Consider the following 27,709-nt stretch of genomic DNA (forward strand, 5'->3'; position numbering starts at 1 on the left):
CCTTCTTCAGAAAATTTTCTGAAGAAGGGTCTAGGCCCGAAACGTCAGCCTTCCTGCTCCTATGATGCTGCTTGGCCTGCTGTGTTCATCCAGCTCTACGCCTTGTTGTCCCAGGAATCAGCCTAGTGAGTCTCTTTTGAACTGCCTCCAATGTCAATTATATCTTTTTTTAAAAATACAGAGACCAAAACTGTACACAGTATTCATGGTACAGCCTTACCAAGACCCTGTACAGTTGTAACAAGGATTCCCTGTTTTTAAACTCCACTCCACTCACAATAAAAGTCAAAATTCCATTGCTCATCTTAATTATGTACTGCACTTGCATGTTAACGTTTTGAGTTTCATGCACGAGAACACCCAGATCCATTTGTGCTGCATTTTCTTTTGGAATCTCGCTCCATTTAAATAATACACTGATTTTTGTTTCTTCCCACCAAATGTATGACCTCATATTTTTCTGCATTAAACAACATCTGCCAATTTCTGCCTATTCACTTAATTTATCTTTATCCTTTGCAGATTTATGTTCTCATCTATCAATATGCCCTCTCACCAATTTTGTACCATCAGCATTGCAGTCTGTCCTCTCTTCCATATTGTGGCCTTTGGTCTGTTCTTAGTGGCCCTCCCCTAGTTAAGCCTTTACAAAGATCATTAATCCCAAGTCTCTAACCTCAGTGTGTAAACCAATCCTCAATCCATGCTAATACATTACCCCCAATACCATGACCTCCTTTCTTGTGCAATAACCTTTTATGCGGTACCTTATCAAATGCCTTCTGGAAATCCAAATACACTACATTTTTCACTTTACCTTTATCAACTCTACTTGTCATATCCTCAAAGATCTCTAGAAGAATTGTCAAGCACGGTTTCCCTTTCACAAAATCGTGTTGACTTCATTTGATTCTGTTAAAACCCAGTTACTGCATTTACATTCTTTCAACCATATAAAGGCTTTCAACAACAAGCAGTTCATTTAAGTGCAGAATCCATTACAAGAAATATTGAAGTTCATTGACCCACTTTGAACATTTGATAACAACTTGTAATTGTCAATCAAACTGTGAAATGGCAGGCATTCTACTGTGACAATGGATGATTGTAGCAGTAATCTGGCAATTGCAAGCTTATGTCAATAGAGTGAAATAGCAAGCATTTTTGGAGTATATCTTTTGAAAGATATAAAGGACAGAACTTTTAAATGTCTTGACAACCTGACACTACTTTTGTCACTTCTTGATATTTTTAGTAGGTCTATTGACAGTTCCAGTGAGCTAAATTTACAGTTAATGAATGGATGTACTTTTTATGTACATTCATGCCTACATTTTAAAGTTCCAAAGGACATTTTATCTTTCCAAAAGGGATACTATCTGGCCTCCCCTAGAATATGCATATCTGCTCTTTGTAGATCTACTTTACGTACTGGGTTTCACATGTCTGGACTACCAAAATAGAACAAAAAACTGTGGATGCTGGAGATCTGTACCAAAAACAGAAATTGCTGGAGAAACTCAGTAGGTCTGACAGCTAGGAGAAAGCTACTAACAGTTCTGATAAGACTCATCAGACTCGAAACATTCACTCTGCTTTCTTCCCACAGATGATACCAGAGCTGCTGAGTTTCCAGCAATTTCTGTTTTTGTTTCTGGACGACTAAAATCTGACTTGAGTGAAGGTAGCTTTGATATTAGTAGCTAGCTGTCTTTGTGAACTGCTCATGCTGAAATGCAAACTGCTTCATTCCGGTTCCTGCAAAAATGGGAAGTGCAACATTTGGAAGTGGCATTAGCAATTTCCAGGCTAAACCACCATTTTGCTGTGATGGATGAGATACTCCAATGTCACAAAAATCCAGGTGTCTATCTCATTCTGACTCTCAACTCTCCGAGATATCTGTAATTTTCTAATTCGGGCCTCCTGTGTATTTTGATTTTAATTTTCCCACTTATGGTGGTCATACCCTCCATTGCCTCTGACCCAAGCTCTGGAATATCCTCCCAAAACCTCTCCAAATCTCAGCCTCTTCGTACCTATTTAAGACATTCCTTCAAACCTAGCACTTTGAGCATGCTTTTGATCATCTGACTGAATGTCTACTTTTGTTGGTAAAGGCATATGAGGTTGTCAGTGTCTATCTTAACAGCCAGATACAATTCAGATTAACATCTCATCCAAAAAGAACAAGAATCCCTCCCAAGGGAAGTGCTGGTGTAGTAGTAATGTCACTGGACTAGTAATCCAGAACCCCAGGCTCATGTTCTGGGGAATAAACACAAAAAATGCTGGAGAAAATCAGCAGGTCTGGCAGCATTTGTGGAGACAGAAACAGAAACACTTAATGTTTAAACTCTGATATTACCCTACCTTAGAACACAGTCTTCTTCTCTTTCCAGACCTTTGTGTTATAATCCTTTAATATAAACCAACCAGCTGTCCTTGGTTGATGGCAAGTTTATTTCTTCACAAATGCTGCCAGACCTGCTGAGTTTCTGCAGCATTTTACATGCTGTTCCCAGAACATCAGCCTGGGCGTTTCTGGTTTGACATAAATCAATCAATTTGGAAAAAAAAAGTCATTGCCTGGTGACAGTTAACCCCCACAATGCAGGCTTCTGACTCCTACTTACCTTGGCATTGGGGTCCAAAACCCAAGTGGAAAATTTTGTCTCTACTTAGAAAGAGATATTTGCAGGGCTATGCAAGTGGACCGAATTGAACAGATCGTTCAAAGATTCAGCACATGCATTTTAGGCTGTATGGTTTCTTTCTGTGCTGAATGATTCTATATATTTTCAATACTATTGCAAAACATTAGTGCTGCTTACATAATGATGAAACACATAGGTATCAGTTTACAGTAGGGAATTACCATCCTGGTGGTTAGGATCCAAAGTCCCAATAACATAAATGTTTCTAATTTGATATTTTCACTGATTTTCAAAAATTCTTTGCAGTTTTTGCCTTCCTTAATTGCTTTGTGCTACTTACAGAGTTCATTCGGATGCATTGCACCTCCAACCCAGATTGGTGGATGCCTTCAGAAGAACAAATAAACAAAGTGTTCAGTGATGCAGTTGGGCATGCTCGCCAAGGTCGTGCTGTTGGAACTTTTCTTGGTGGCAGTGGTGGTTCCTATTATGAAGGCTATGACCCTCAAATATCACATGACGAAATGTTTAACAAGGGCTGCCATGAAGGATCTGGAGACTAAAGGACAACAGTGTTCATATATAACTGCCACGTTGGTGTAAAAAATGAATGTATATTAATCTATGGTTGTATTGGTGTTGACACCAACTAGATATGATGCAACTCAATTTTACATTAGAACATTTAATTAAAATAACATTTCCTGCAGAAGATATACCAAAAGTGACCTCAGAGGTTAACCAGCTGTGACTGTGAATAATTTGGTTTATATCCATTTTCCTGAACATTCTAAGTGTTATTCCAGGCATGGAACTGAGGAACTGTATTTAATCTGTCCAAATTCATACAAAGGAATATTATGTTTACAATGTTCAAGCCAGGTAAGGGAGAAACAGACTTTGATTTAAAATTACGTAATTTTCTACATGGATAAACTTGATCAAAACATAAAAATCAAAACATAAAATGGCTATGTCGCTGAAATTCAACGGTCTAAGCCTGGGCATCTGGGTTTTTTGCAACCTATGGAAAATTGAAATTTTTGCAATTATAATTTGTTGCTGCCCTTTTAACTGTTCCAATTGAATTATATTACTGTTTAAAGAGTTGCCAAAATAGGAGTTCAGTCTGTCATCTTTTAGATATGTGGCAATATTGTTGCCTGAATGTAGAACTTTACCGTATAGCCTATTTAAATTCAACCCTCACCACAATTTTGGTCACACACTTTAATGTGTGGCGGTTAACTGGTAGCATTTCAGAAATGTAGCAGTCTTGTCATGGGAATCAACAAGAAATGTTATTGTCTTCTGTCAGTTGTTTGGATTGCTAAAAAGCAAATTGAGGGCAGGTAAGTAGAACTGCCTACAAAAATGCTCATTTACCAAGTATCACAGACACAGGCCATGGTTATATTGCACTTTGCTTGAATACCTTCTGTCCACGTATACAAGTGCATTAATGATGAATGTTGTAGTATTTGTATTACTTGTACTAAGAGTAATTTTATCAAGGAAATGAATTTTAAAAGTAGATAGTAATTATTTTATCCCATGGAAGATGTTTCTTATATACTTTCAGATTGACTTCTGTGGTGGAAAATTACCACATCTTGTGTCTATAAAGAATTCAGTGCACTTGCTGACTAATATTATCAATAAGTATCAATAAATGTTAAAAGACATCTAGCTCATAAAATCTAGCATACATAAATAAAGCATAAAGCATCTGGCCAGAAATTAAGAGGAAGTTCCAGGTAGGGCAATATTCAACAACCCGGGGATCTCTTATCAAAACATGTGTCTTTTCTAGCTTTATATTGTTTCCCTGTGAAGAAGGGTTGATGAAATAGTTTCTGATGTGTGGTAAGTCTGTTGGTTTGTTTAAGAATGTAGCATGTTAGGGCTGTGCTGATACTTATGACATGAAGGTAACATGACGACATGGGAGAAAATCAGTAAATGCTGGAAATCTGTAATTAAAACAGACACCTAGAGAGATGCAATAGGTTCATCTATACTTGGAGATGAAAGATAAACCAATGCTTGGATTTGGTCCTTCATCTGAACTGGAACCACAATGTAGGAGATACCTATTTTTAGAACTGACCAAAAGAAAATAGGGGTGGGGCATGCAACAGGTAGCATTCAGTTCTACTAAGTGCTTTCACAAAGAGTCAGCTAATTGATTTAATAATCTATCAATGCAGCATGAAATTCTGGAAAGTGATGTAAATGTTTCACACTCAGATAATTTAAAATTTACCACGGTCTATCGATGGTCTTATAGTGTGCATACAAGGTGGCAGCCATAGGTCGATTAATGCTTCTGAGTTGGCATATAGTAGGCTGAAGTCCAACTTCAAAGACTTGAACACAAGACTTAAATGGACATATCAGGACAGTACTGATGGAGTGCTGCACTGTTAGCAGTGCCACCTTTCAGATGAAATGTTGAACTTAGGCCCCAGCTGCCATCTCAGGTGAATGTATAGGATCCCATGGCAATATTTTCAAGAACAGGAGATTTCTCCCCACTGTTTTAAGTTCAGTTGCTGTCTCCAAAAGTAGTTTACCAATGTATTTCCTTTTTTGTGCCCTCCGTGGACATTTCCAGCATTGTGTGTTAACATGAATAGAAATAGTGAACAAGGCCACAGGACATTGATGCCAGAGCCATAAAGCACTACCAAGATTTTACAAGGTGAGGATAGTGTAATCATAAGTAAAAGAACGACTGTGCCATGTGGTGTGAGTAGCAATACTCCAACAGTGGGGCACAATTAAATTATGGGTCTAATTTTCAGCCATTGATTATGAATGAATAGAAAAAAATCTGTCCTACTGAAGAAAATTTTATTTCACTGTCAATCCCATGAACAATTTTTGTTTGCCTTTCCTTTCTCTCAATTCCGATGCCCATCAAAGTGCTGTTCCCTAGACACTGGGAGTGGATTTTCCAGGATGGTCACCATTGTGTGTGAAGTGCTGTGATGATGCGCGTCACCCTCTGATGGCTCTGTCACATATTTCCGCTGCAAGGGGGCATTTCACAGGGTTGTGTACGAACCCTGACTGCCTCCCCACACCGTGGATGAGGACGGCCAGTTACAATGATCATGGAGCCGCTTGGGTCGGATTTTATGGTTGCACTGATATTTTGCTGGGAGTGGAGTTGTCTTCCCCCACCCCAACTCATGTGGAAGCCACCATCTCCATGGAGACAGCCACCATGCAGCAGGTTTGGCAGGGAGACAGCAACGCTGTCAGAGCCACCAGGAAAAGCTGCAGCATTCATTGCTGAAATGAATGTACATGGAGTGATTTCCCCTCCTCTTTGAGGAGCCTAACAGCTTTCTCCCTAATAATTTTAATTTTAAAAACAGCTCTCCAAGCTTGTATCCATGTTGGAGTGCCCTTGTGATACCCAACCTCCCTCAACAGCACATGTTGCCCCAGCACAGCTGCCAAGGCATTAGGAGCTGCCATGCCTCTGCCTGACTCAGGACACACCACCAGTAAGTGCAAGCTAAAATCCCCCATTAGCTGCCAGTATCAGGATCGAGAGATCCATGGGAAAAATCCAGCCTTTGAGTGAGTGCTTGAATATTGAACATTGAGAAGCTATTTGGCCACAGTTTCAGTCAAGCCTAACAGTCACATAGTACCCAGGTAACATTCTGGGGATCTGGGTTCAAATCCTGCCTCGGCAGATTTTGAATTCAATAAAAATCTGGAATTAAGAGCCTAATAATGACCTTGAATCCATCGCCAATCTAATGCCCTTTACGGAAGGAAACTGCCAATCTTACCTGGTCTGGCCTACATATGACTCCAGACCCAATAAATGCTGGCCGAACCAGCAACACCCACATCCCGTGAATGAACAGAGAAAAACACTTGCAGCTAGGGTTTCTGTGTAGTAATTACAGGTGGGAAACCTGACCAATTTCATCTCAATACTAGTCCAGGAAAACTCATGCAAACTATAGCACCTCCATTGGAATCCCAACAGAGATCAACTAACTATATTCTGTAACACTATATCCCGCATTCTGATCTATTACCCTGATGTACTTATGTAAGGTATGATTTGTCTGGATAGCAGTCCATGTGACAATAGTAAATTAAAACAAATCAATTAAGCACAGATCAAGGATTGAAGCCAAACATCGTTATATCATGCAGTATGCATAAATATCGAAATTAGATCAATTGACAGTATGTTTTTAGTGGGCACTCACATTCAAAGTGAACATAGGTCAGCAAGTTGGGCAACAGTAACTGACTCTCAGTCTCTGACTGGAGCTCCCAGTTGGGGACATGGAATCAGTGACAATACTCAATAGAATTAAATCACAAAGATAATATTGACATTTTAACTTTTAAAAAGTGCATCAGTTTTTAGCATGAATGTTATTCTGTAATAGTTTCTGTAATTGCAGTGCCAGGATACTTTCTGACAGGTGGTTCTGTTGGCTGTCAACACAATAGTGATTCTCTTGTATCATCAGAAAATGCTGCATTAATAACCACAAAGTGACATCACTTTCTGCCTCAGAGGGAGTTTTATTTGTTCTGCAACTGGACTGATGAAAAATATCATCCATGGGATAATTTCTAAGCATTAAGGTTGAGCACTTTTTCCTGTGTTCTTTGCGCCGTTAAAGTGGCTGGTCAGTGCAGTGAAAAGTAAACGTATATACTTGTTTGTTAATTGTGAAGGATTGGTAATGTTAGCATTCTCACACAAGTGTACTTCTCTCTGTCTTAATTACAAGCGTGCACTGATTTGGAACAGAGACTTTTTGTTACGTCTTGACTATCTTGTTTTTTAATTTGATACTGTGTTTAGGTTCCGCAGTAGCATCTATTTTATCAGGTTGCTGGTTTTAACATCAACAACACATGATAGATAGTGTACATACAGGTATATGACTTTATTGTCTCAGATTTCTGTATTTCATTTGACATATTAGGATTTTCCAGTTTTGTGGTTATGTTTTTTTAAAAAACGAGTGAACAGCAGGGGGAAGAAGTTGTACACATTTGTGATTTTGTATGTAGCAATCTAATCTGTAGTATGTGCAAACAACTGCCTTAGTAACAACTGTGACATCTCAAAAGGCAGGCAATCAGAATGACTTCATTATGAAGTTTTGTCTAATAAAGACATTGAAAACAAGTTTTGATTTTTTTTCTTATTTATTGTTTCCACCTTCACACATTTTACTTTAGTGCTTTTAGCAATTCAATCATTTGTACAGAAAACTCGGTAAGTAGTAGAACTGGAACAAAAACAGAAGTTGCTGGAAAAGCTCAGCAGGTCTGGCAGCATATGTGAAGAAAAATCAGAGTTAATGTTTCAGGTCCGGTAACCCTTGCTCATGAGTCCCCTATTGTTTGCGATACTCAAATAATATAGTTGAAAATGTGAGGGGAATGATAATTAAGTTCGCAGATGACACAAGTTTGGCCCTGTGGTGGGCAGCAAGGGGGAAGGTGTTCCGTTACAGGATATGAACAGATTGATCAGATGGGGGGGTCAGTGGCAGAAGGAATTTAACCCTGATAAGAGTGAGACAATGTGCATTGGAAGAAGGAACAAGGGAGTATTCAATGAATAGCAGTGCACTAGGAAGCTCAGAGGGATCTTGGGATGCTTCTGAGCAAGGGTCACCGGACCCAAAACGTTAACTCTGTTTTCTTCTTCACAGATGCTGCCAGGTCTGCTGAGCTTTTCCAGCAACTTTGTTTTTGTTCTTGGGATGCTTGTTCACAGATCCTTGAAGATGGCAGGACAGGTTAAAATGGTAGTTAAGAAAGCATATGGGACACTTGCCTTTTTCAGTCGTGGCATAGATTACAAGAGCCTATGATCATTTAGAGCTGTACAGAACTGTGGTTAGGCTACAGGTGTAGTATGGTGTGCAGTTCTGGACACCACCCCACAGGAAGGATGTAATTGCACTGGAGGGGGTACAAAGGAGATTACCAGGATGTTGCCTGGGATGAAGCATTTCAGCTATGAAGACAAACTTGATAAGCTCAGGTTGCTTTCTTGGGAGCAGAGAAGTTTGAGAGAGACCTGACAAAGGTGTCTAAGATAATGAGGGGCATGGTTAGGTGATTGAAAGCAGCTGTTTCACTTAGTCAAAGGGTCAGTAACAGGGGGCATAATTTTAAGTTGAAGGTTTAGAGAGGATTTGAAGAAAGATGTTGGTGTTCAGGAATGCACTGCCTGGGAAGGTAGTTGACACAGGAAACCTCAACATTTAAAAAGTACTTGGATGAACAGTTGAATTGTCATAACATTCAAGGGTAATGTAGTATAGTTTTGGCGGTACAAATTTGATAAACCTTTTCCATACTGTATGATTCTAAGCCTTCCAGCAGCTGAGGCCTTTGACACATTTGCAACTTCTAAAAGCTGATAAGTCAGCATTCTAGGTCTGCCCTAAGCTAGGTCATATAATATAGAAACCATTAGATACCAAAGATCTGTCTGCTATTTAAATCTCTGAGTGAGGAGGCAGTGAAGTCACGCTCAAGATGAGGAATTAAAAGTTGCAAGGCTTCCAGAAAAAACAGCTGGAGGATCATTTAGCCAAAAAATTGGTTGAAGGAATCCTACTGATATCTTGTACCTCGATGGATAACTGAAAAACTGAGGAGAAATTAAACTGAATTCAAGATTAGCGTAGAACAGGTGAATAGACTGTCAAGGCATCATGATATAGAAGTGAACTCGAGCAAAAGTAAAAAATGGAACTGGATTTATAATTAAGTATATTAATTAGAATTAATAGTGCTGCTTCAATTTTTTCTCATACACAGAAATACAGCCACTTCTCACTATCAATGGAAGAGAACAGCCTTGGGCATTGTATAGAATATACTTCCTCTGCAGTATCTGCTTCAGTTCAGTCTTGGCTTGCAGACTCAGTTATTGTCACCTACTGCACCCAGGTCACCTCAAAATGTTAACTTTGTTTCACTCTCCACAGATAGTGTCAGACCTGCTGAGTTTCTCCGGCATTCTGTTTCTTACCCACTTGTCTGCCATCCAATGAGCATGCAGGAACATGCTCTACCAAGTCGAGGAATTCACTACAACACTCGAGATACTTGTGGTGCTTCCAGACATTAGGCTCTTCAGATCCACTTCCCTGGTAAGACAAATTCGGTGCTCCCGATGTGGTCAATCTACATCAGAGAGACCAAATGTAGACTAGGTGACTGCTTCGCCAAGCATCTTTGCCTGGCCCATAAAGGCCAGCCTACCTTCTCGGTCACCGTCCATTTCAACTCCCCCCCACCCCCCAACCTCTCAACGTGTCCATCCTCGGCCTCCTCCAGCGTCGCAGCGATTCAGGACACACCATGCTCCCCAGCTTTTGAAATTCAGCTGCAACAGGGATGGATGGGTGAGTAGATAGGAGGTAGATGCTCCTGCTGGATTTTACTTGCCTTCCACCTTCAAAGCAGACAGCAAGGGTTGTATAATGCAGCACTGAAACTCAGCTACTTCCTATTCCATCAAGATTTTCCCCAGTTCTAGCTTCCTTTTCACTTCAGGTACTTACAAGTTTCTTTAAAACTATAAATAAATCTCTTTCCAGACATGGAGTGCACTGTCTAAAGTGCTTTGCATACAGTTTTTCCTGGAGTTGCTGTAGTTCTTGTACCATTCATAAGTCAGCATCTTCTGATTTTCAACTCTTAAGACACGACAGCAGTTTATCTTTCTCCACTTTGCCTAGGTCCTTCATGATTGTGAGCCACTTCTACAATCTCCTTCCAAGCAAATATGCCAATCTATCTACGTAAGTGAGTGTGGCATCAGAAATTGAACATGATTCTCCAGTTAAGACAGAACCAGTATTTTATAAAGGTTAATTATTCCTTTGCTTTTCAATTCTTTCCCCTCTGCTTATACAGCCCCAAACCCCAAGTCACTAAACCCGCCAAATTTGTGCACATATACCCCTGGACCTCAAAAGAAAGCAAATACTGTGCATACTGATGACCTAAAATAACAGTGCTGGAGAAACTCAGCAGGTCTGGACAGAGAGAGAAACAAAGTTAAAGTTTCAAATCCAATGACTTCTTCACAATATATAGTTGGAGATCTTACTTGCACTTTTGATATTTCATATTTTAATATTTGCAATTCTCCAGTTATCTGGTACTAGGCCTGTATCCAAGGAGAATTACAAGATTATAGCCAGCACCTTCTAGTTCCCACACTTACTTCCCGTACGGTGTTTGGACGCATCCTATCCAGCCCCTACCCAGCCAAATTTTCTAAGACTTGCACCTTGAGTTGTGCAAGGAATTTAATGCAGAGATAGTGAAGGGAATTGCTGTAATTTTCCAATCTTCCCCAAAAACAGGGGAGATGCCAGAGGATGTGAAAGTACCACTTGTGAAACCCTTGTTCAAAAAAGCATGCAAGGATATTCTTAGTAAATACAGGCCTGTCAGAAACGACAACACATATAAAAATCTAGTTAATAAAATTGAGACCCACAGTTGGAGTGTTAGAGCTATCATTGTTTTAATAACAGATTTAAGGGCAGAAAAGAGCAAGTTACAATGGACTTTCAGCCAGGAACTTAATAGTGTTTCCACGGGTCTTCTTTCAGACCATGATATTTTTGATAGATAAATGACTTGGATAATGCAATGGAGTAAACTGTCGAAACTTACCAATCATAAACTTGCAGAAGTGGGAAGAAGCATGGAATGAAACCACTAGCCTATTGTTGTGGTGAACTGGAACGGACAGGCAACTAACAGATGTAATTTAATTTAGAGAACTGCAAAGGGTTGCATTTTGGAGAAAGGTCAGCTTGGAGTCGTAAAGGCTAAATGGTATCATTCTGAAGAGTATGTAGGTACAAGATGGCTCAGACGTTCAAGTGTAAAGGTCTTTGATGGCAGAACATATTCAGGGAATTGCTCTCAAAGCCTACAGCGTTGTGGGTTCATTGATGTAATGAGAACAAAAGTAGATAAGCTGTGGTAATCTTTATAAAGCGCTTGTAAGGCCGTGAATGGAGCACTGTGTCCAGTTTGATCCTCGTATCTTAAGCAAAATGTGTAGATATATAAGAGGGTGCAGAAATTTTCCAGTTTGGTTTAAGGAATTTTAGCCACAAGGTTAGGTTGTAGATGGCTTTCTTGTTCATATTGGAGCAAAGGATACCCAGGGGGATTTGATAGAGGTGTACAAAATTATTACAGATTTAGATAAAGTAGGCAAAGAAAAAGGGTTTCCTTAGCCAGTGCAATGGCTGGGAGACACAAGTAATGATTTGGGCAAGAGATACATGGGGATTTGAAGAAGGATTTTGTTTTACACTGCAACTGGTAATAACACACAACTTGCTACCAACAAGGGTGGTGGTGGTTGAGATTCATAATTTAAATACAGCCAACATTTTATTAACTGGCAGAGACCAGGAGTGCGCTTATTGATCAAATATTCTGGTTGATGAAAAGATCTACATAATCAATGTAAAAACACAGTAAGTAATAGAAACATAATGCAGGGGTACGCACATTGCTGTTTATTTACAGAATAAATCACTTAAATAATAATGCAACTTTGCCTTAAATAAAATTTATCAGAGAGCCTTCTCACTCGTACTCTCAACTACTTAAGATGTCACAGAGATCGCAAACTTCACGGTATTTGAGGTATATTTTGCCAGTTTATCGAGAGTGCCAGTGAAAACAAAGTTTGCTGCACAAAGCTGGATAGGCCTTGAAGGAATAAACTTGCAGCATAACAGGGATAGATCAGTGAAACAGAACTGACCAGACTGCTCTACAGAAAGCTGACATAACTCAATGACTCTTCATAATAGAGGACACTCAAATTTTCAGCTAATTTCTTAAAAAAAAAAAGTTGTTCAGACAAGGCTCTTTTAGCTTAAATTATTTATTCATATTTTGCACTCAGGATCTTTGAATCCTACATCAAAACCCAATTTGGTAATGCATAATGAAATTACAACTTAATAAAGAACAAAGGGCTTGGTGAAACAAGTACATTTATCAATAAAAAAATAAACTGCATTACTGCTTGAAAAGGCAAAGGATTCCACACCAAGATCCTTAAATAAATTAATTTCACAAATAGGCATACTTCTAAAATATAACATTGAAAATCAGTCTGACTCTAAAAGGAACTTTTGTAAAAGAAGATGGACAAGATGTACAAGGTTTGATAGGTAAATTTATTAAGACAATTGCATTAGGTAGTGTCTTCCCTAATCACTATCCTCTTCAAAAAACCTCCCAGTTTTACTTCTTTCTTGAGAGGATGGAGCAAGTTAACTGATTATTAAATAAGTATTGCTGAAAGACGACATTGTCAAAGCTTTCCTTCTTTCACGGATCAGGACAAAAATACCAATTCAAGGGAAAGCCAATATTTATACTCCACTGTATAAAGAAGAGAATGCTGTACTTTTTCCAGGAATATAAACACATTTAAAGAATACAATCTAAAGAAAATCTATTCCTCTACATTATGTAGAACAAAAATAATTACCATTCAACAGAAATCCATTATTTTCAGTAATACAATTCTTCTACCAAACCGGTTGAATTTAAAGAAATCAAAAACATATTATAGCCTTTTTCACTAAAAAAAGTGAATGCTTGAAAAAGTCATTTCTCAATCTAATTAAAAAAATGCTATAGAATATTTGGTGAAGACAGGATATAAAAACCTCCAAGTTTAGAGAAGCCGTTTTGCAGGCTAAAGGGGAGGGATATCATTTTTGAGCAGTTTAAATTTCCAACTATAGTACTACCAGATTTGACGACAAGGTATATTTTTGTTTTTGCTACCAGAATAATAGCCCTGAATTCCAGACCACAATTCCTACTTCAAAAAATATTTCTTGAAAACTTTCCATGACAGCTATCCTGTGACTATTATTTCAGCACAATGTGTCAAAATTCAGTTTAAATTAGAAGCACAAGCCATCAGAAACTGTCTAAACTTTCTCTTATGCAGGATGCTTATCCAAGTAGCAGACAGATTTTTAGTCTATCAGCTAAGATCCATTGCGTAGGTTTTTAGTAAACCACTGCACCACCCAGTTCTCTTGAATATTTATTTCTCAAATTAGGTTGAGAAAATATATCACAAAAGGAAATTTCAACACATTCATAGCAGCTTTGGTTTCAACAGTGTTACCTTCTATGCTTTGACAGCGATTGTAAATTCTAGCATATTCTAATTATTTTTCAATGTAACAAATGGATATATAGCTGTAGCAATATCGCTCTAGATTCAAAATAAATGTCTTCATCCCATGAATACAAGTCACATAATTTAAATGATGCCATCAATTGTTATTTCTAATTTAAATGCCTGCACCTTTATTTTCCTAAATAATTGCTGATCAAACTATACTTATTTCGAAGGGTGAAATAGCGCAAAAGTAAGGGGTAAAATGGAAAATTCTACCTTCTTCTGTAAAGCACTGTTGTTGAAATTCCAACATTACTGCTATATAAATACACTTTGGTTTAATCAATTTCAAAGAAAGAAAGTTAACTTGTGGATTTTTAATTTTATATTTAGTGAGGTCTCTTGCCATTTAATAAAAGCATAACCAAATTAATAAAACATGATCTAATTCCATTTACTTGGCATTTTAACACTTTAAACTTAATAAAAATACTTTCTCTTTGAAAAAGTCCTTCCAATTTCAAATTAAAATCTTCCATGCACATGATTAAAAATCTTGATTTTTAAAAAAGAACTATTAACTTTAGTTTGGATACTTAGTTATTGTACCAGTAAATTCAATGGATCCATAAATAAGGTTTTATTTGCAGTTAGTTTTCACTTTTTCTGCTATTATGTCAAGGTTGAACATTATGAAACAGACAGTTTGAACATTGTACAGCTTGAATTTGGGAGATTTGAGTATACAATTTACATAAGTCAACAAAAACAACTAAAATCTTTCAATAGAAAGTTATGCAATCATCCAATTTGCAAACAAAGTCGCTAATCCCCCACAACAGGCCCTGATAACATTCCATTAACTCAGAATAGTTGTCCTGCCAGTATATAATATTATAACTACTTCCTCAGCCACATGGGAGTTATAACACAATAGATCACTCCATAGCACTGCAATTCTGAAGTCTGTCAATCTTACGTATTTTAACTGTGCAATGTCCTAAAGCACTAGAGTCATAACAGCATGTGATGCTAACAGCTTATAATAACCATAATAAGCATTGAAGTACTGGCTGCAAGTAATAGTCATCTCTGTATTTGCAGTGCTCTTCATTAGATATGCCAGCCATCTTCACAGTCCAAGGTAATTATAAAATTTCTAAGTCAACATGACGCACATCAGGATACTTTTGCTGAAATAAAAATGGTACACATTAATCAGCTACATTGTTTTCTTTTTAAAAGTATTCATTTTCAAAAGCAGGTTACTGCTGTCTATGTATTGCTTTACTGTACTGTTAGAGCACCTTCCATCACTTTGCTGATCAAAAAGAACAGACTGACAGGGCAATAATTGGTTGGGTTAGATTTCTCCAACATTTTGTGGACAGGATATACCTAGGCAATTTTCCACAGCGTGGGGTAGATGGCAGCATTGCACATATGACTTAGGAGTTGGCTATCCAGCCCCTACAGCCTGTTTCATTAAGATCATGGCTGATTTGATTACTCCACATTCCCACCTGCTCTGATACCCTTTCACCCTCTTGCATGTAAAGAATCTATCCACATTTGCCATAAAAATATTCAGAGACACTATTTCCACCACCTTCAAGAAGAGAAATCCAAAATCTCATGTTCCAGAGAAAAAAAATCTCATCCATCTTAAATGGCATGATCCTTTATTTTTAAAGTGACCCACTCATTCTGGATTCTCCCAAGAGGAAAAATCCTTACCAAATCCACTCTCACCTTGTATCAAACTCATCCATTTCAGGTATTAATCCAGTAAACCTTCTCTGAACTGCTTCTAATACATTCACGTCTTTCTTTAAATAAGCAGCCTGACACTGTACATTGTGAGTCTGCATCTAGAGTACTATGTAATGCACAACAGAGCATAAACTCTATACTCCTGCATTCAATTTCCCTTGCAATAAATGACAACATTCTATTAATTTTCATAATGATTTGTATGTTGTATTTTTGCAATTCATACACTGGGACACTATTATCCCTCTGCATCTCAGAGCTCTGCAAGTGCTTATCACGTAGATAGTATGTTGCTTTTTGATTTTCCCTGCCAAAGTGGACAATATCACATTTCCAGCTTACACTGCCAAGCCTTTGCCTACTCACTTACCCTATCTATACTCCTTTATAGCCTCATGTCCTCTTCATACTTACTTCCCCACCCTTGTGATATTTAGCAAATTTAATAACCACTCGTGGCTCCTTCATCCAAATCATTTACATAACTGCAAAAGTTGAGGCTACAATGTTGATCCCTGTAGCATGCTATTCGTTACATAGTGTCAACCAGAAAATGATCCATTTATGCCTACTGGTTCTTTTTAAATTAGACAATCTTATTTAATAAGCTACCCCTACACCACGAGATTTTGTTTTCCTCAATAATCTTTGACGTGGCACTCTATCAAATGCCTTCTAGACATCAAAGTATAGTACATCCATCTGCACTCCTTTATTCAAAGCACATTATTTCCCCAAAAACTCCCAATAAATTGGTTAAATATGACTCTTCCTTCACAAAGCCATGTAGACTGCAGGTTATCCCGAACATTTCTAAATGCCCTTCCGGGTGCTGCTGACTGCCAATCACGGGCTCTTACACTCGCCTGTGTTGTACCTGTACTGGCTAGGAACAAGGTTCATTCTAGAATACAAGTCTTCAGTATTTTGCTAAAGTGTTGTCAAACCAATAGCCTTTACAGTATCCATGCCTTCAACACTTTCTTGACATCATATGAGTGTATCAAATTGACAACTGGCATCTGAAATATTCATCTACTCTGTGCTTCTGGCTGGAGATGCCTTCAAAATTTTTCAACATCATCTTTTGCCACGGTTCACCTATTGAGGATGGGGTTATTGATAGACGCTCCACCTTCTGATAGCTATTTGATTGTCTACAATATATAGGACTGGATGTGCCAGGATAGTTTTGACTGGTCAGTTGGTTACAAGCTGATCAAGCTCCACTGCATACTGTTCTTACACTTTGTTACACAAAGAATCCTGTGTTGCAGCTTCATCAGGCTGACATTACATTTTTAGGTATGCTGGTGCGGCTTCTGGTATGCCTTCCTGCAATTTTCATTGAACCCAGTTGATTCTTTGGTTTGATGGTAATGGCAGCATTATGTAAATGCTGGATTGAGGAGTTATAGATTGTGTTTGAATATAACCCTGCTGCTGCTGATGGCCCACAGCAACTCATGCAAGTCCAGTCATGAACTGCTAGATCTGTTCTGAATCTATCCTTGGTGAAAGGAGATAAGCATGACTGTCCTTGATGGTAAGACCGCGTTTAATAGAACGTGGCAGTAAAAAGCCCCAGCAAAATTGAAGTCAATGGGAATTAGGAGGAAATCTCTCCACTGGCTGCAGTCATACCTAGCACCAAGGCAGCTGATTATCATTGTAGGAAGTCTATCATCTCAGTCCATGAAATCACTGCAAGAGATCCTCAGCGTAGATATTTCTTAACCTGTTCATAGCTTTCAGTAAACACTTCTGGAACAGGTGGGACTTGAAGCTGGGTCCTCTGGCCCAAAGGTAGGGTCACTATCACCATGCCACAAGACCCCTCAGTTCCTCAGGGAAGATATTTTCAATCAACCCCTTCGATCATGTTGTGACACACCTGTGGAGGAGGAGGGACTTGAACCCAGTCCGGCTTAGAGGTAGAAACACTATCACTGCATTACAAGACCCCAATTCCTCAGGGTAATATCCTGGGCCCAACCACCTTCACGTGTTTCATCAATAATCTTGCTTCTATCATAAGGTCAGAATGTGCACTCAGAAAATCCTAGTATCCAGCATAATTTGCTCTTTAGATACTGAAGCATATCCGTATGCAACAAGACAACATTTAAGTTTGAGCTGATAAATGGCAACTAACATTTGTGTCACAAGTGTAAGCAACATCCATCTCCCATTGATGTTCAATGGCTTAACATTGCTGAATACTTCTACATTAACACTTTGGGAGTTATCATTCATTTGAAGCTAAACTAGACCAGCCATGGAAATACTATGGCAACAACGGAGGGTGAGTGGCTGCATATTCTAATGGCGAGTAACTCACCTCCTGAATCCTCGAAGCCTGTCCATTGTCTTCATGGTTCAATTCAGTGGCATGTGATGTAGTACTCTCCACCTTCCTGGATAAGTGCAGTTCCAACAACATTCAAATAGCTCGACACCATCCCACAATGCAGCAAGCTTGACAGGTACCCCCATTCACCACCTTCAACATTTACTCTCTCTACCACTGAAACAATTGCAACAATATGTACTGCAGCAACTTCAAGTCTCTTCTAAACATTGGACTTCTACCACCTAAAATGAAGCTTCCTTCCAAGCCACACACCAGTGTGACACAAACTCTCGACATTCCTGCAACGTTGCTAGATCAAAATCATTGAACTCCCTTCCCAATAGCACTGTGGGTGTACCTACACCACATGGACTACAGTGATTCAAACTAATGGCTAACCACTCCCTTCTGAAGGGGAATTGGGGATGGGCAACAAGTGGTAACCTTGCCAGTGATACCCACACCCCATAAGAGAACTTTAACAAAGAAAAGGTTCCATTACCTGAAGGTACAAGCTAAGATTTTGATTGAGAGATGCAGGGGATAAGGAAGAACTATTTCTTCCAGCAATTGGTAAAAGCCTGGAGCCCATTGCCTACAGAAGTAGAGATGATCAATGGGAAACTGATTGGGCACATGAGAAATAAATCTGCAGGGTTATGGAGATGGAGTGAAGCGATGGGACTAATTAGATTGTTTTATAAAGAGCCAGCATGAACTCAGTGGGTTGAATGGCTTTCTTTCATTCAGCAATGGTTCTATTTCTTCATCACGTCCACAAGAACAGCAACTTTTGTTATTTTTCCATTGTTTCTTGCACTATCACATACTTGGAAAATTTAGACAAAAAGTCAGTCCATGTATATACTTGGTTCAAATAGATAGTACCTTGAGTGCACTCTCTAGCCGGTCAACCTCAGCTCCCAGTGTGTCAATGATATTCTCTCCATGTTTCAGCATAAATGCTTCCAAGTCTTCAGGAGTTTTAACCTGCTGAATTTCCTGTAGAAAAAAAAGTGGAGAAGTTCAAATCCCTGTTTGAACTATTAGATCAGTTAAAATTGATCATTTTGCAAAACATCACCACTGTCAAATATTGGCAGAACAGTGGAGAAAATAACACAAGACAAAAATAATTGCTGACATGAGTAAAGATTGAATGAAGTTAAGTAACAAGCGTACCATAGTTCTACAACCCATATGATCAGGAATCAAATAGTTATAAAATAGAAGTATAACATGACAGGAAAGTAAAGTAAAAAGGAACAACTATTAAAGAAAACCTAAACTGAACCTTCAACAATGCTTACAACATAGGAGATACAGCACAGAAACAGGTTATTTGGTTCAACCACTTTATGTAGGTGTTTGCACTTCACCTTCCACCTCAAATGCATCTATATGATTTAATTAACTGCTTCCCATAATATTGGGTTCCACATTCTAAGTAGCAACCACAAAAAAAAAACTGGAGAAACTCAGGACCTGAGAACAGCGCAACAGTTAAATGTTTCAAGTCCAATAGGATTCTTCTTCAGAACTGTTCTGAATGCGGATGTTGCCAGACCTGTGTTTCTCCAGCTTTCTGTGCATTTCTTTCAGATTTCCAGCATCTGCAGTATTTTATTTTTATTTGCTAAAAGTGGTTTGTTCTGAATTTCCTTTTGGAATTCTTTGTGACTACCTTGCATTAAAAGCCTTAACAGTTCTTCCCCAACAAGGAAATATGCAGTGTTTGATTTACAAAAACCTTTGCTCACCCCTTAACCTTCATTCTTAATGAAAGGCAGAACGAACCCGTCAATGTTTTCTTCATGTACATACCTAGCCATTTCTTTGGTATCATACTTCTAAAGATGTAAGGTCAAAATTTGGATGGAAATGAGGAACAGTAGGGAAACAATTCTCTAGTAGAATTGGTTTGGTCACTTAGACTCAAAATGTTAAATCTGCTTTCTGTACACAGATACTGCCAGATCTGTGGAGTTTCTCTGGCAATTTCTGTTTTGGATTTCCAGCATCCACACTTCTTTACTTTATTCTTATTATTTTAAATTAACCTATCCCATCATTCATTTCATAATTCATTCTTATGTCTTGCTGTTGTAGCGCATACAAGCAAAATATATTTAATATTTACGTAATGTCTCTATTACTCATGATACTTTCCGGTCTGCCAGTCGTCGGTCCCCTTCACATTATAAAGTTCTATTTTTACATGTGCCTGTAAACTATTTCACTACTTTGTTTCATCGTCCTTGATAATTTAATTTTGTAGCTACTCTTTGCCTTGCTAACTTTTAAACGTTATTGCTAATCTGTCAATATTTCCTCCGTTCATAGACTCCTCCACAGACTCTGTACCTAACGTATACCTCTTTCCTAATCCTCAAAGTAGTGATTTGAGGTTGTTACTTAAGATTCTTAACAGGTATGAAATGTGTTCCTGAAGCATTAGAGCTAGGACACCTTTATTCACATTTATATAAACGAATTAGACTCAGGAGTCAAAAATAATATTCAATATTTCCAGACTACACCATATTGGGGGAAGTACTTTACAGAAATAAATCAATAAACTTACATAATAGAAAGGTAATTGGCTAATTTACTTCAATACATTTAGCATGAAGTATATTTTGCTATGAACATTAAGGCAATCAGATAAGCCTTAGAAAACTGACATTTAAATGTGTTAGAGGAACAGAAGATACTGAAGTTACAGATAGAAAGGTGCAAAAATGTCATAGGCGTAGGAGGGCAAGTTTCTGGTTCATGAAATCCATGGTGAATGCATTCTGAAGCACCAATTAAGGAGCACGCGTAGTATTTGATTTAATATTATGTAATGAAATGGGGTTATTTATAAATCTTGAAGACCGAACACAATGTTAGTATTTTCCCACTGGGTTTGAGAATTATTCAGTTAATTCTGAAATTAGTTTCTTAAAATATAAAGAAAGCCAATTATAAAAGAGTTGACTAAGGTTGACTAAGAAATTAAGATAGTGGCAGATAAGCAATGGCAAATGATTATGAAATAATTCACATTTTGCAAATGAATATACATCATTTGAGGACAAAAAACTTCACTAAAAATATGCTAGCATGAATAAAAGTTATGGATTATACTAGGTTAAAGGAGCTTACAGTGTTGCTGAGAGGATGCTGAAGATCGAAAGGGTTATAAGCATCAAGAAATTGATAGAGAGAAAACAATGATAGTAAGTCAGCATTTAATGTAAAACAAACTAAGATATTATGGTCTTAGAGACAGCAAAAATTATAAGCTGGATTAAAGACATGGCAGTGGTATTAAATATATTTTCCTTTCTTTCATTGAAAGAAGTGAGGACCAACGAGATCAAGGAATTTAATATTAGTGAGCGAATTCTACAGGACAAATTAATGGGACTAAAAGCTGACAAATCCTCTGGGCTGGGGCCTACATTTAAGGTTTTAAAAGATATGGCGGAAAGATGGTGATGGTTTGATCTTCCAAAGTTCTTTAGATTCTGGAATGGTCTCTGTAAGGAAGAAAACAGAACACAGCGAACTACAGGGCATGAACAGTCAGCATGGTGTGACTGTACTTTCCAGAAAAATAAAACACAGCAGTTGTAAAATGTGAGGCAAATATTCTTAATTTTTATTTTAACACCATAGAATAATCAATTATACTTGTCCATAAGGTGTGCTTGATACAGACTAAAACGACGTCCCTTCCTAGTCTTTGAACTTGAGCAGGTATTGCATCTTTAAACATAAGAAATAGGAGCAGGAGTAGGCAATCGGGTCCATTGAGCCTGCTCCACTTTTCAAAAGATCATGGCTGACCTTTCAGTGGACCTGTTCACTCACTAAAACCCTTAATTCTTTAGTGTTCAAAAATCTGTCTATGCCTTAAAAACAATGAGGAAGTCTCAACTGCTGTACTGGGCAGAGAATTCCACAGATTCACAACCCTTTGGGTGAAGAGGTTCCTCCTCAAATCAGTCCTAAATCTGCTCCCCCTTATTTTGAGGCAATGCACCCTAGATCTAGTTTCACACGTCAATAGGTAGAGCAAGTCCACACAATTTGTTATTTTAGTACGTTACATACATTTAAGACAACGTCAATGTCTTGTTTCTCCAGGTAAGATCTTGTCACTATTCTTCCATCAAAATCGATCTCTGCTTTAAATCGTACTGTGCTCAGACCCATGTCAGTAGCCTTTACATCATGCACAGCCCTGATGAGAATACAAGACTATTTTAGATATTAATCACATTTACTCTTTAAAATAAATGGAAAAGAGAATAATCAAAGAATACAGATATAATATTGCAGTTAATCATACAAGAGAACCATGATATTAGTGAACGCACATTTGTATTCAATCTTTCAGAATTAATGTTAGGCGAGTTGCATAGTTGAGACATTGAGAAAGATTGCGCAGTTCCTCACTGTGAAAGGCAACTTGAGCTGTTTGCCAACCCAAGAAGCCTCAATATCCAATATTTATCACAAACAAATTGGACTCAACAGAACAAAGAATATGGAAAACCTACACTTTGTGATATAGCCCTATTTTAGCATGTATTTTCATTATCTTCTTCATCTCTTAACACTATGATTAGATTTACATTCTCATTTATAATACAGCCTGAATTGTCCAAGCTACCTTTGGTCTAAAAAATGCTGCAACAATTTGTCAAAATTTATTCCATTAAAAGTTGAAGATGCTGGCTGTACTTCAAACACAAACAAGTAGACATTATGAAAATGTTTTAAGATAGTATGATTTAGTCAAAGGTAAACCATAATCAGATTAAACCAGGGAAAAGGCTGGAGGGCTTCTTGTTCCTATAAACTGCGTAAATATTTTAAATGTAAAAACCTAGAACAAAGCTTAAAAAATCAATTAACAAATTGTTTTGACATATTTTTAGAGCACAATAAGAATGCTTTTACAATGGGACTTTTGTCTTCAGCTCCAATATGTACTCAATGATTTTACCCTACGCAGAAATGCAGTTACTATTTGGGAAGATGCAATTTAGTTTCATTGCATGTCAATATCAGAACCATCAGGGAATAAGTAGCATGTCCTATATCAAACTTTTCATGTTAGCCCCATACCATGATAAACAATCGCTGCACCCTGTATAACCAATGATAATACTGTTAAAATGGTTAAATGGTTCTTCAAAATCTGGCATCAGAATTAAAAGCGCAAGTTTAATTAAGGGGTGCCATTCCCCACTACGAGGCATATATGACATGTCTGGGAAAATCTGACTGTTTTTATTTGAGCCTGGCTAATAAAAATTGGCCTGTGTACATCTAATATCTAAGGCACCTGCCACTGGAAATTCGTCAGTCACTTATAAAATTTCATTGTGAAACTCCAACGAAACTACCACCCGATAAACCCTGCCTAATCCTCTGCCTCAGATAGCAACCAATCTATATTTCGTCATTAATACTGTCTCTGTCTCTTTCAAATAACAAAACCTAGGTGCGGTTTCTCATTAAATTTTTGAACAGGCTGTTTGGTATAACCTTTTGAATTCAGAATCATTTGTGGCATTTCAAAGAAGAATTTGGCTAAATTTATAGAACCTCTCTCTTTACTTTCATCCATTTTAGTTAAGGTTATGAAATTTGCAATCCATAACTTCCAAATGATCTCCTTGCCTGATAGACAAGTAGGAAAGTAGCCTATTTTTGTGGCCTTAAGATGTAGTCACAACAGCGTTGGGAAATAATCCAGGGTGTTCATCTTAGAACATAGAATATTACAGCGCTGTACAGGCCCTTTGGCCCTCGATGTTGCGCCGACCTGTGAAACCAATCTGAAGCCCATCTAACCTAAACTATTCCATTATCATCCATATGTTTATCCAATGACCATTTAAATGCCCTTAAAGTTGGCGAGTCTACTACTTTTGCAGGCAGGGCATTCCACGCCCTTACTACTCTCTGAGTAAAGAACCTATCTTGTAACATTTGAATTTCTTTTAGTGCCACTGGTTGTCCACAACCTTTTGTGAAACCAATATTGTTTTAAACCTTTCAGGTCATTTCCTAAAATAAAATCAATTACTTCCATAAGTATTTGTTTCGGCATTTCCACTACAACTTTGCAATTTACCAAGTCACCTTTTAATGTAACCATGTACGATGTGATTGGTTTGCAACCTCCTTGTATATTTCCAATTAACATTTTCTCCTTCATCAACCCCTCTGGACGACAAATAGTATCATCAACTGTGGTTTTTGCAAAATTTATTCATGCATGGGAAATGGGCATTGCAGTCCCCAGTTGCATTTGAGAAGGTGCTGGTGAACCATTGAACTCCATGTACACTTATCAGGCCCACAATGCTGTTAAGGGAGTTCAAAGATTTTGACTCAACAACACTGAAGGAAGAGTGGTACATCAAGGTGGCGAGTGGCTTGGAGGAGAACTTGCAGGTGATGGTGTTCCGATAATCTTGCTGCCCTTTTCTATCATGGTAGCAGTCAGGAATTTAGGAGGTGCTGCCCAAGGCTCTTTGGCAAATTTCCGTAATGCATTTTCCAGATAGTAGAGACTGCTACTAATGAAGCTCAGTGGAGAGGGACATTTGTAAGTGTGGTGCCAGTCAAGAGGGAAGCTTTGTCCTGGACTGCATCAAGCTTTTTTGTGTTGTTAGAGCTGCGTTCCTCCAGGCAAGTGGGGAGTATTTCAGCACACTCTTGACATGTGCCTTGTAGATGGTGCACAGGCTTTGGGGATTCAGGAGGTGAGCTACCCATTGCAGTATTCCTAGCCTCTAACTGACTCTCGTAGCCACTGTATTTACACGATGAGTCCAGTTGAATTTCTGGTCAATGGAAATTCCCAGGACATTGATAATGGGGGGATTCAGTGATGGCAATGCCACCGAATGTTAAAAGCAGAGTTTAGATTGCCTGGCATTTGTGTGGCATGAATGGTACTTGATACTTTTCAGATCAAGCCTGGATACTAACGAGATACTTGCTGTACTTGCACATGGACTGCTTCAGCATTTGAGGAGTCATAAATGTGAATATTGTGCAGTGGCAAACATCCCCACTTCTAACATCATGATGGAGGGAAGGTCATTGATGAAGAAGCTGAAGATGGTTGGGTCTAAGGCATTTTCTTGAGGAACTGCTGCAGAGATGTTCTGAAGTGAAAATGATTGACCTTCAACAACCACAACAATCTTCCTGTATGCCAGATGATATGACTCCAGCACAGAGTCTGCGCCTTGATTCTCATTGACTCTCATTTTGTTCTGCATGCATGATGCCATACTTGGTCAAACGTGGCCTCAATGTCATGGGCTGTCACTTCACCTCTGGAATTCAACTCTTTTGCCAATGTTTGAATCAAGGCTGTAATGAGATCAAGAGCTGCTTGATAGCAACGTCAATGAAATTTTCCCTCATTTTACTGTTAAATCGAGAGTAGACTGAAGGTTAGATTTGTCCTGCTTTTTGTGTACATGATGTGCTGGGCAATTTTCCAGATACTGACCAGCGTCATAGCTGTACTAGAACTGCTTGGCTAGGGGTGCAGCAACTTCTGAAGGATAAGTCTTTAGGACTATTGCTGGAAAGTTGTCAGAATCCACACCCTTGGCAGGATCCTGTGCCTCCACTTCTTGGAAACATGTGGAGTGAATCACATTGGCTGAAGACTGGCACCTGAGATGCTGGGGGCTTTGGAGGAAGTCAGGATGAACTTGACACTTCTAGCTAAAGACAGTTGCAAATGCTTTTATCTTTTGCACTGATGTGCTGGTTTCTCCCATCGCTGAGGTTGGGGATATACGTGGAGCTGCCTCCTCTTCCAATAACTTGTTTTAATTGCTCACCACCAATATGACTGGATGTTGCAGGATCGCAGAGCTTAGATCTGATCCATTGGTTGTGGGATCACTTTGCTCTGTCCATCACTTGCTGCTTATGCTGTTTGGCATGCAAGTAGCTTCACAAAACATTTTTAAGTGTTGCTTCTGGCATGTCCTCCTGTACTCTTCTCTGAGCCACAGCCGATTGCCTGACATGATGGTAATGGTATAACAGGGGTTATGGTCAGGCCATGAGGTTGTAGGTTGTGCTGAAATAAGATTCTGCTGCTGCTCAGGGCCTACAGTGCCTCATGGATGCTTAGTCTTGGGTTGCTAGGTCTGTTTGAAATCTGACCCACTTAGCACAGTGACAGTGCCACACAATCACGATGCAAGGTATTCTCAATATGAAGGCATAACCTTGTCTCAAGGACAGATCACTCTTACTCATTTTCTCTAATTTCTCTATCTCTTTGGAGTTCAAGACTTAAAATTTCATCGCCTTTTCCCTTCTCAAGTTTTCTCACCTCTATGCTCCTTTGCCTTTTTCTTCCCTCAATTTCCATTTTTCTGCTTCGCCCTTTTGTCAATTTTCATTATCTTCTGTTTTTCTAACTCAAAATCTTTTTATTTTGAAATGTATCTTAGTTAATTCTATTTGTGATATCCCAATTTCAGGTTTCCTTCCTTCTCATTCTAAATATTGGACAATCACTTCAAGTATCTCATCCTTAAGCGATCCTGTTTTTACTTCCACCTTCAATTTATCTGCTAACTCTGTTTAACTTTAGTCAAAGACTTCAAATAATCCACTATTTCTCCTGCTGCCAGAAAACTCAGTACTATTCAAGCCATCTTTAAATTTCCATGCAATAAACTTCAAAGCACACCACATACCTGTTGCATTTCTTTTTAAGAGAGACACAGATTACAATTAAATCCGGTGAACTCAAAATGCCACACAGAGATCCAAAAGTGTTATGATGCCAGATGAGGTTTATCGCTGGACAAGTCAGATCCCAGACTGAAATCCAGCCTGATTGACTTAATTTTGGCTTAAACAAAGTTGCCTTAAATTTAAAGATTATGAAATAGAAATTAAAACGTAATCCCAAAACACTCCCTAACAAAGTACTCACACCAAAGAGAATTATCTCCTCTCACAGAACCGCAGCTTCAGTTCAGTTTTGATAATCGGAGTGCCTCGTCCTTCAGCCTTCATGCAAATCAGCTTAGATTTTCTCAACTTCAAATAACCCCTTCAGCACTTGAATTTCTTCTGTGTCTTTGAAAGTAAACTCGTTACATGCAGGTGATCTATTTCTTAACAGGTCCTAAACTATCTACCTTTCTCAGGAGCAATTGTTTTACAGACCGAGCCTTCTGCAAACGCCTAAACAAAACCCAAAGTTGTTTTTTCAAGCCAATGATGTTTCCCCTAACCAAAAAACTCCACAACTTACAGCACCTTCCAAAGTGGAAGCCTAATGACCTACACTGTTACTTTGTTTGCGTGTAATGGCTCCTAATGAAAACAGAACTCCATTGCACACCAGGAAAACACACACGCAAAATAAAACAAAGAACTGTGGCTGCTGAAGATCTAAAACAAAACAAATTGCTAGAGGAACTCAGCAGGTCTGGCAGCACCTGTGGGGAGAAAGCAGAATTAATGTTTCAAGTCTGGTGACCTTTCCTCACACTCTTTCATATACTGTTTTAAAAATAAATCAACATGACTACAGAAATAATTACAGGTTAATTATGATACCCTTTCAGACACACAGACCAAACCCCACATGCCTAATGACACCTCCACAGCCTTCTGAATCTTTTCACAGATTTCTAACCTACTCAGGAC

General features: G+C 38.5%; 2 protein-coding genes across 6 annotated transcripts in view; one reads left to right on the top strand and one right to left on the bottom strand.

Annotated features, from left to right (window-relative positions):
- LOC109920822 (BEN domain-containing protein 4) overlaps window positions 1-4,142 on the top strand; it is a 44,547-nt gene extending 40,405 nt beyond the window's left edge. The window contains exon 5 of the mRNA XM_048597303.1: window positions 3,000-4,142. Coding sequence (XP_048453260.1) covers window positions 3,000-3,220 — 221 coding nt within the window. The 3' untranslated portion in view covers window positions 3,221-4,142. The remainder of the gene's footprint in view (window positions 1-2,999) is intronic.
- An 8,075-nt stretch (window positions 4,143-12,217) lies between these two features.
- The window catches only part of slc30a9 (solute carrier family 30 member 9), a 120,670-nt gene continuing 105,178 nt past the window's right edge, over window positions 12,218-27,709 (bottom strand). For all 5 annotated transcript variants that reach the window (XM_020520880.2, XM_048597327.1, XM_048597323.1 and 2 more), the window contains 3 exons: window positions 22,103-22,232; window positions 18,887-19,000; window positions 12,218-15,065 (listed from right to left, as the gene is read on the bottom strand). In XM_020520880.2, the coding sequence (XP_020376469.1) occupies window positions 15,021-15,065; window positions 18,887-19,000; window positions 22,103-22,232 (289 nt within the window). In that variant the 3' untranslated portion in view covers window positions 12,218-15,020. The remainder of the gene's footprint in view (window positions 15,066-18,886; window positions 19,001-22,102; window positions 22,233-27,709) is intronic.

This window comes from Rhincodon typus, chromosome 1 (genome assembly GCF_021869965.1).
Source record: "Rhincodon typus isolate 14 chromosome 1, sRhiTyp1.1, whole genome shotgun sequence".
NCBI lineage: Eukaryota > Metazoa > Chordata > Chondrichthyes > Orectolobiformes > Rhincodontidae > Rhincodon > Rhincodon typus.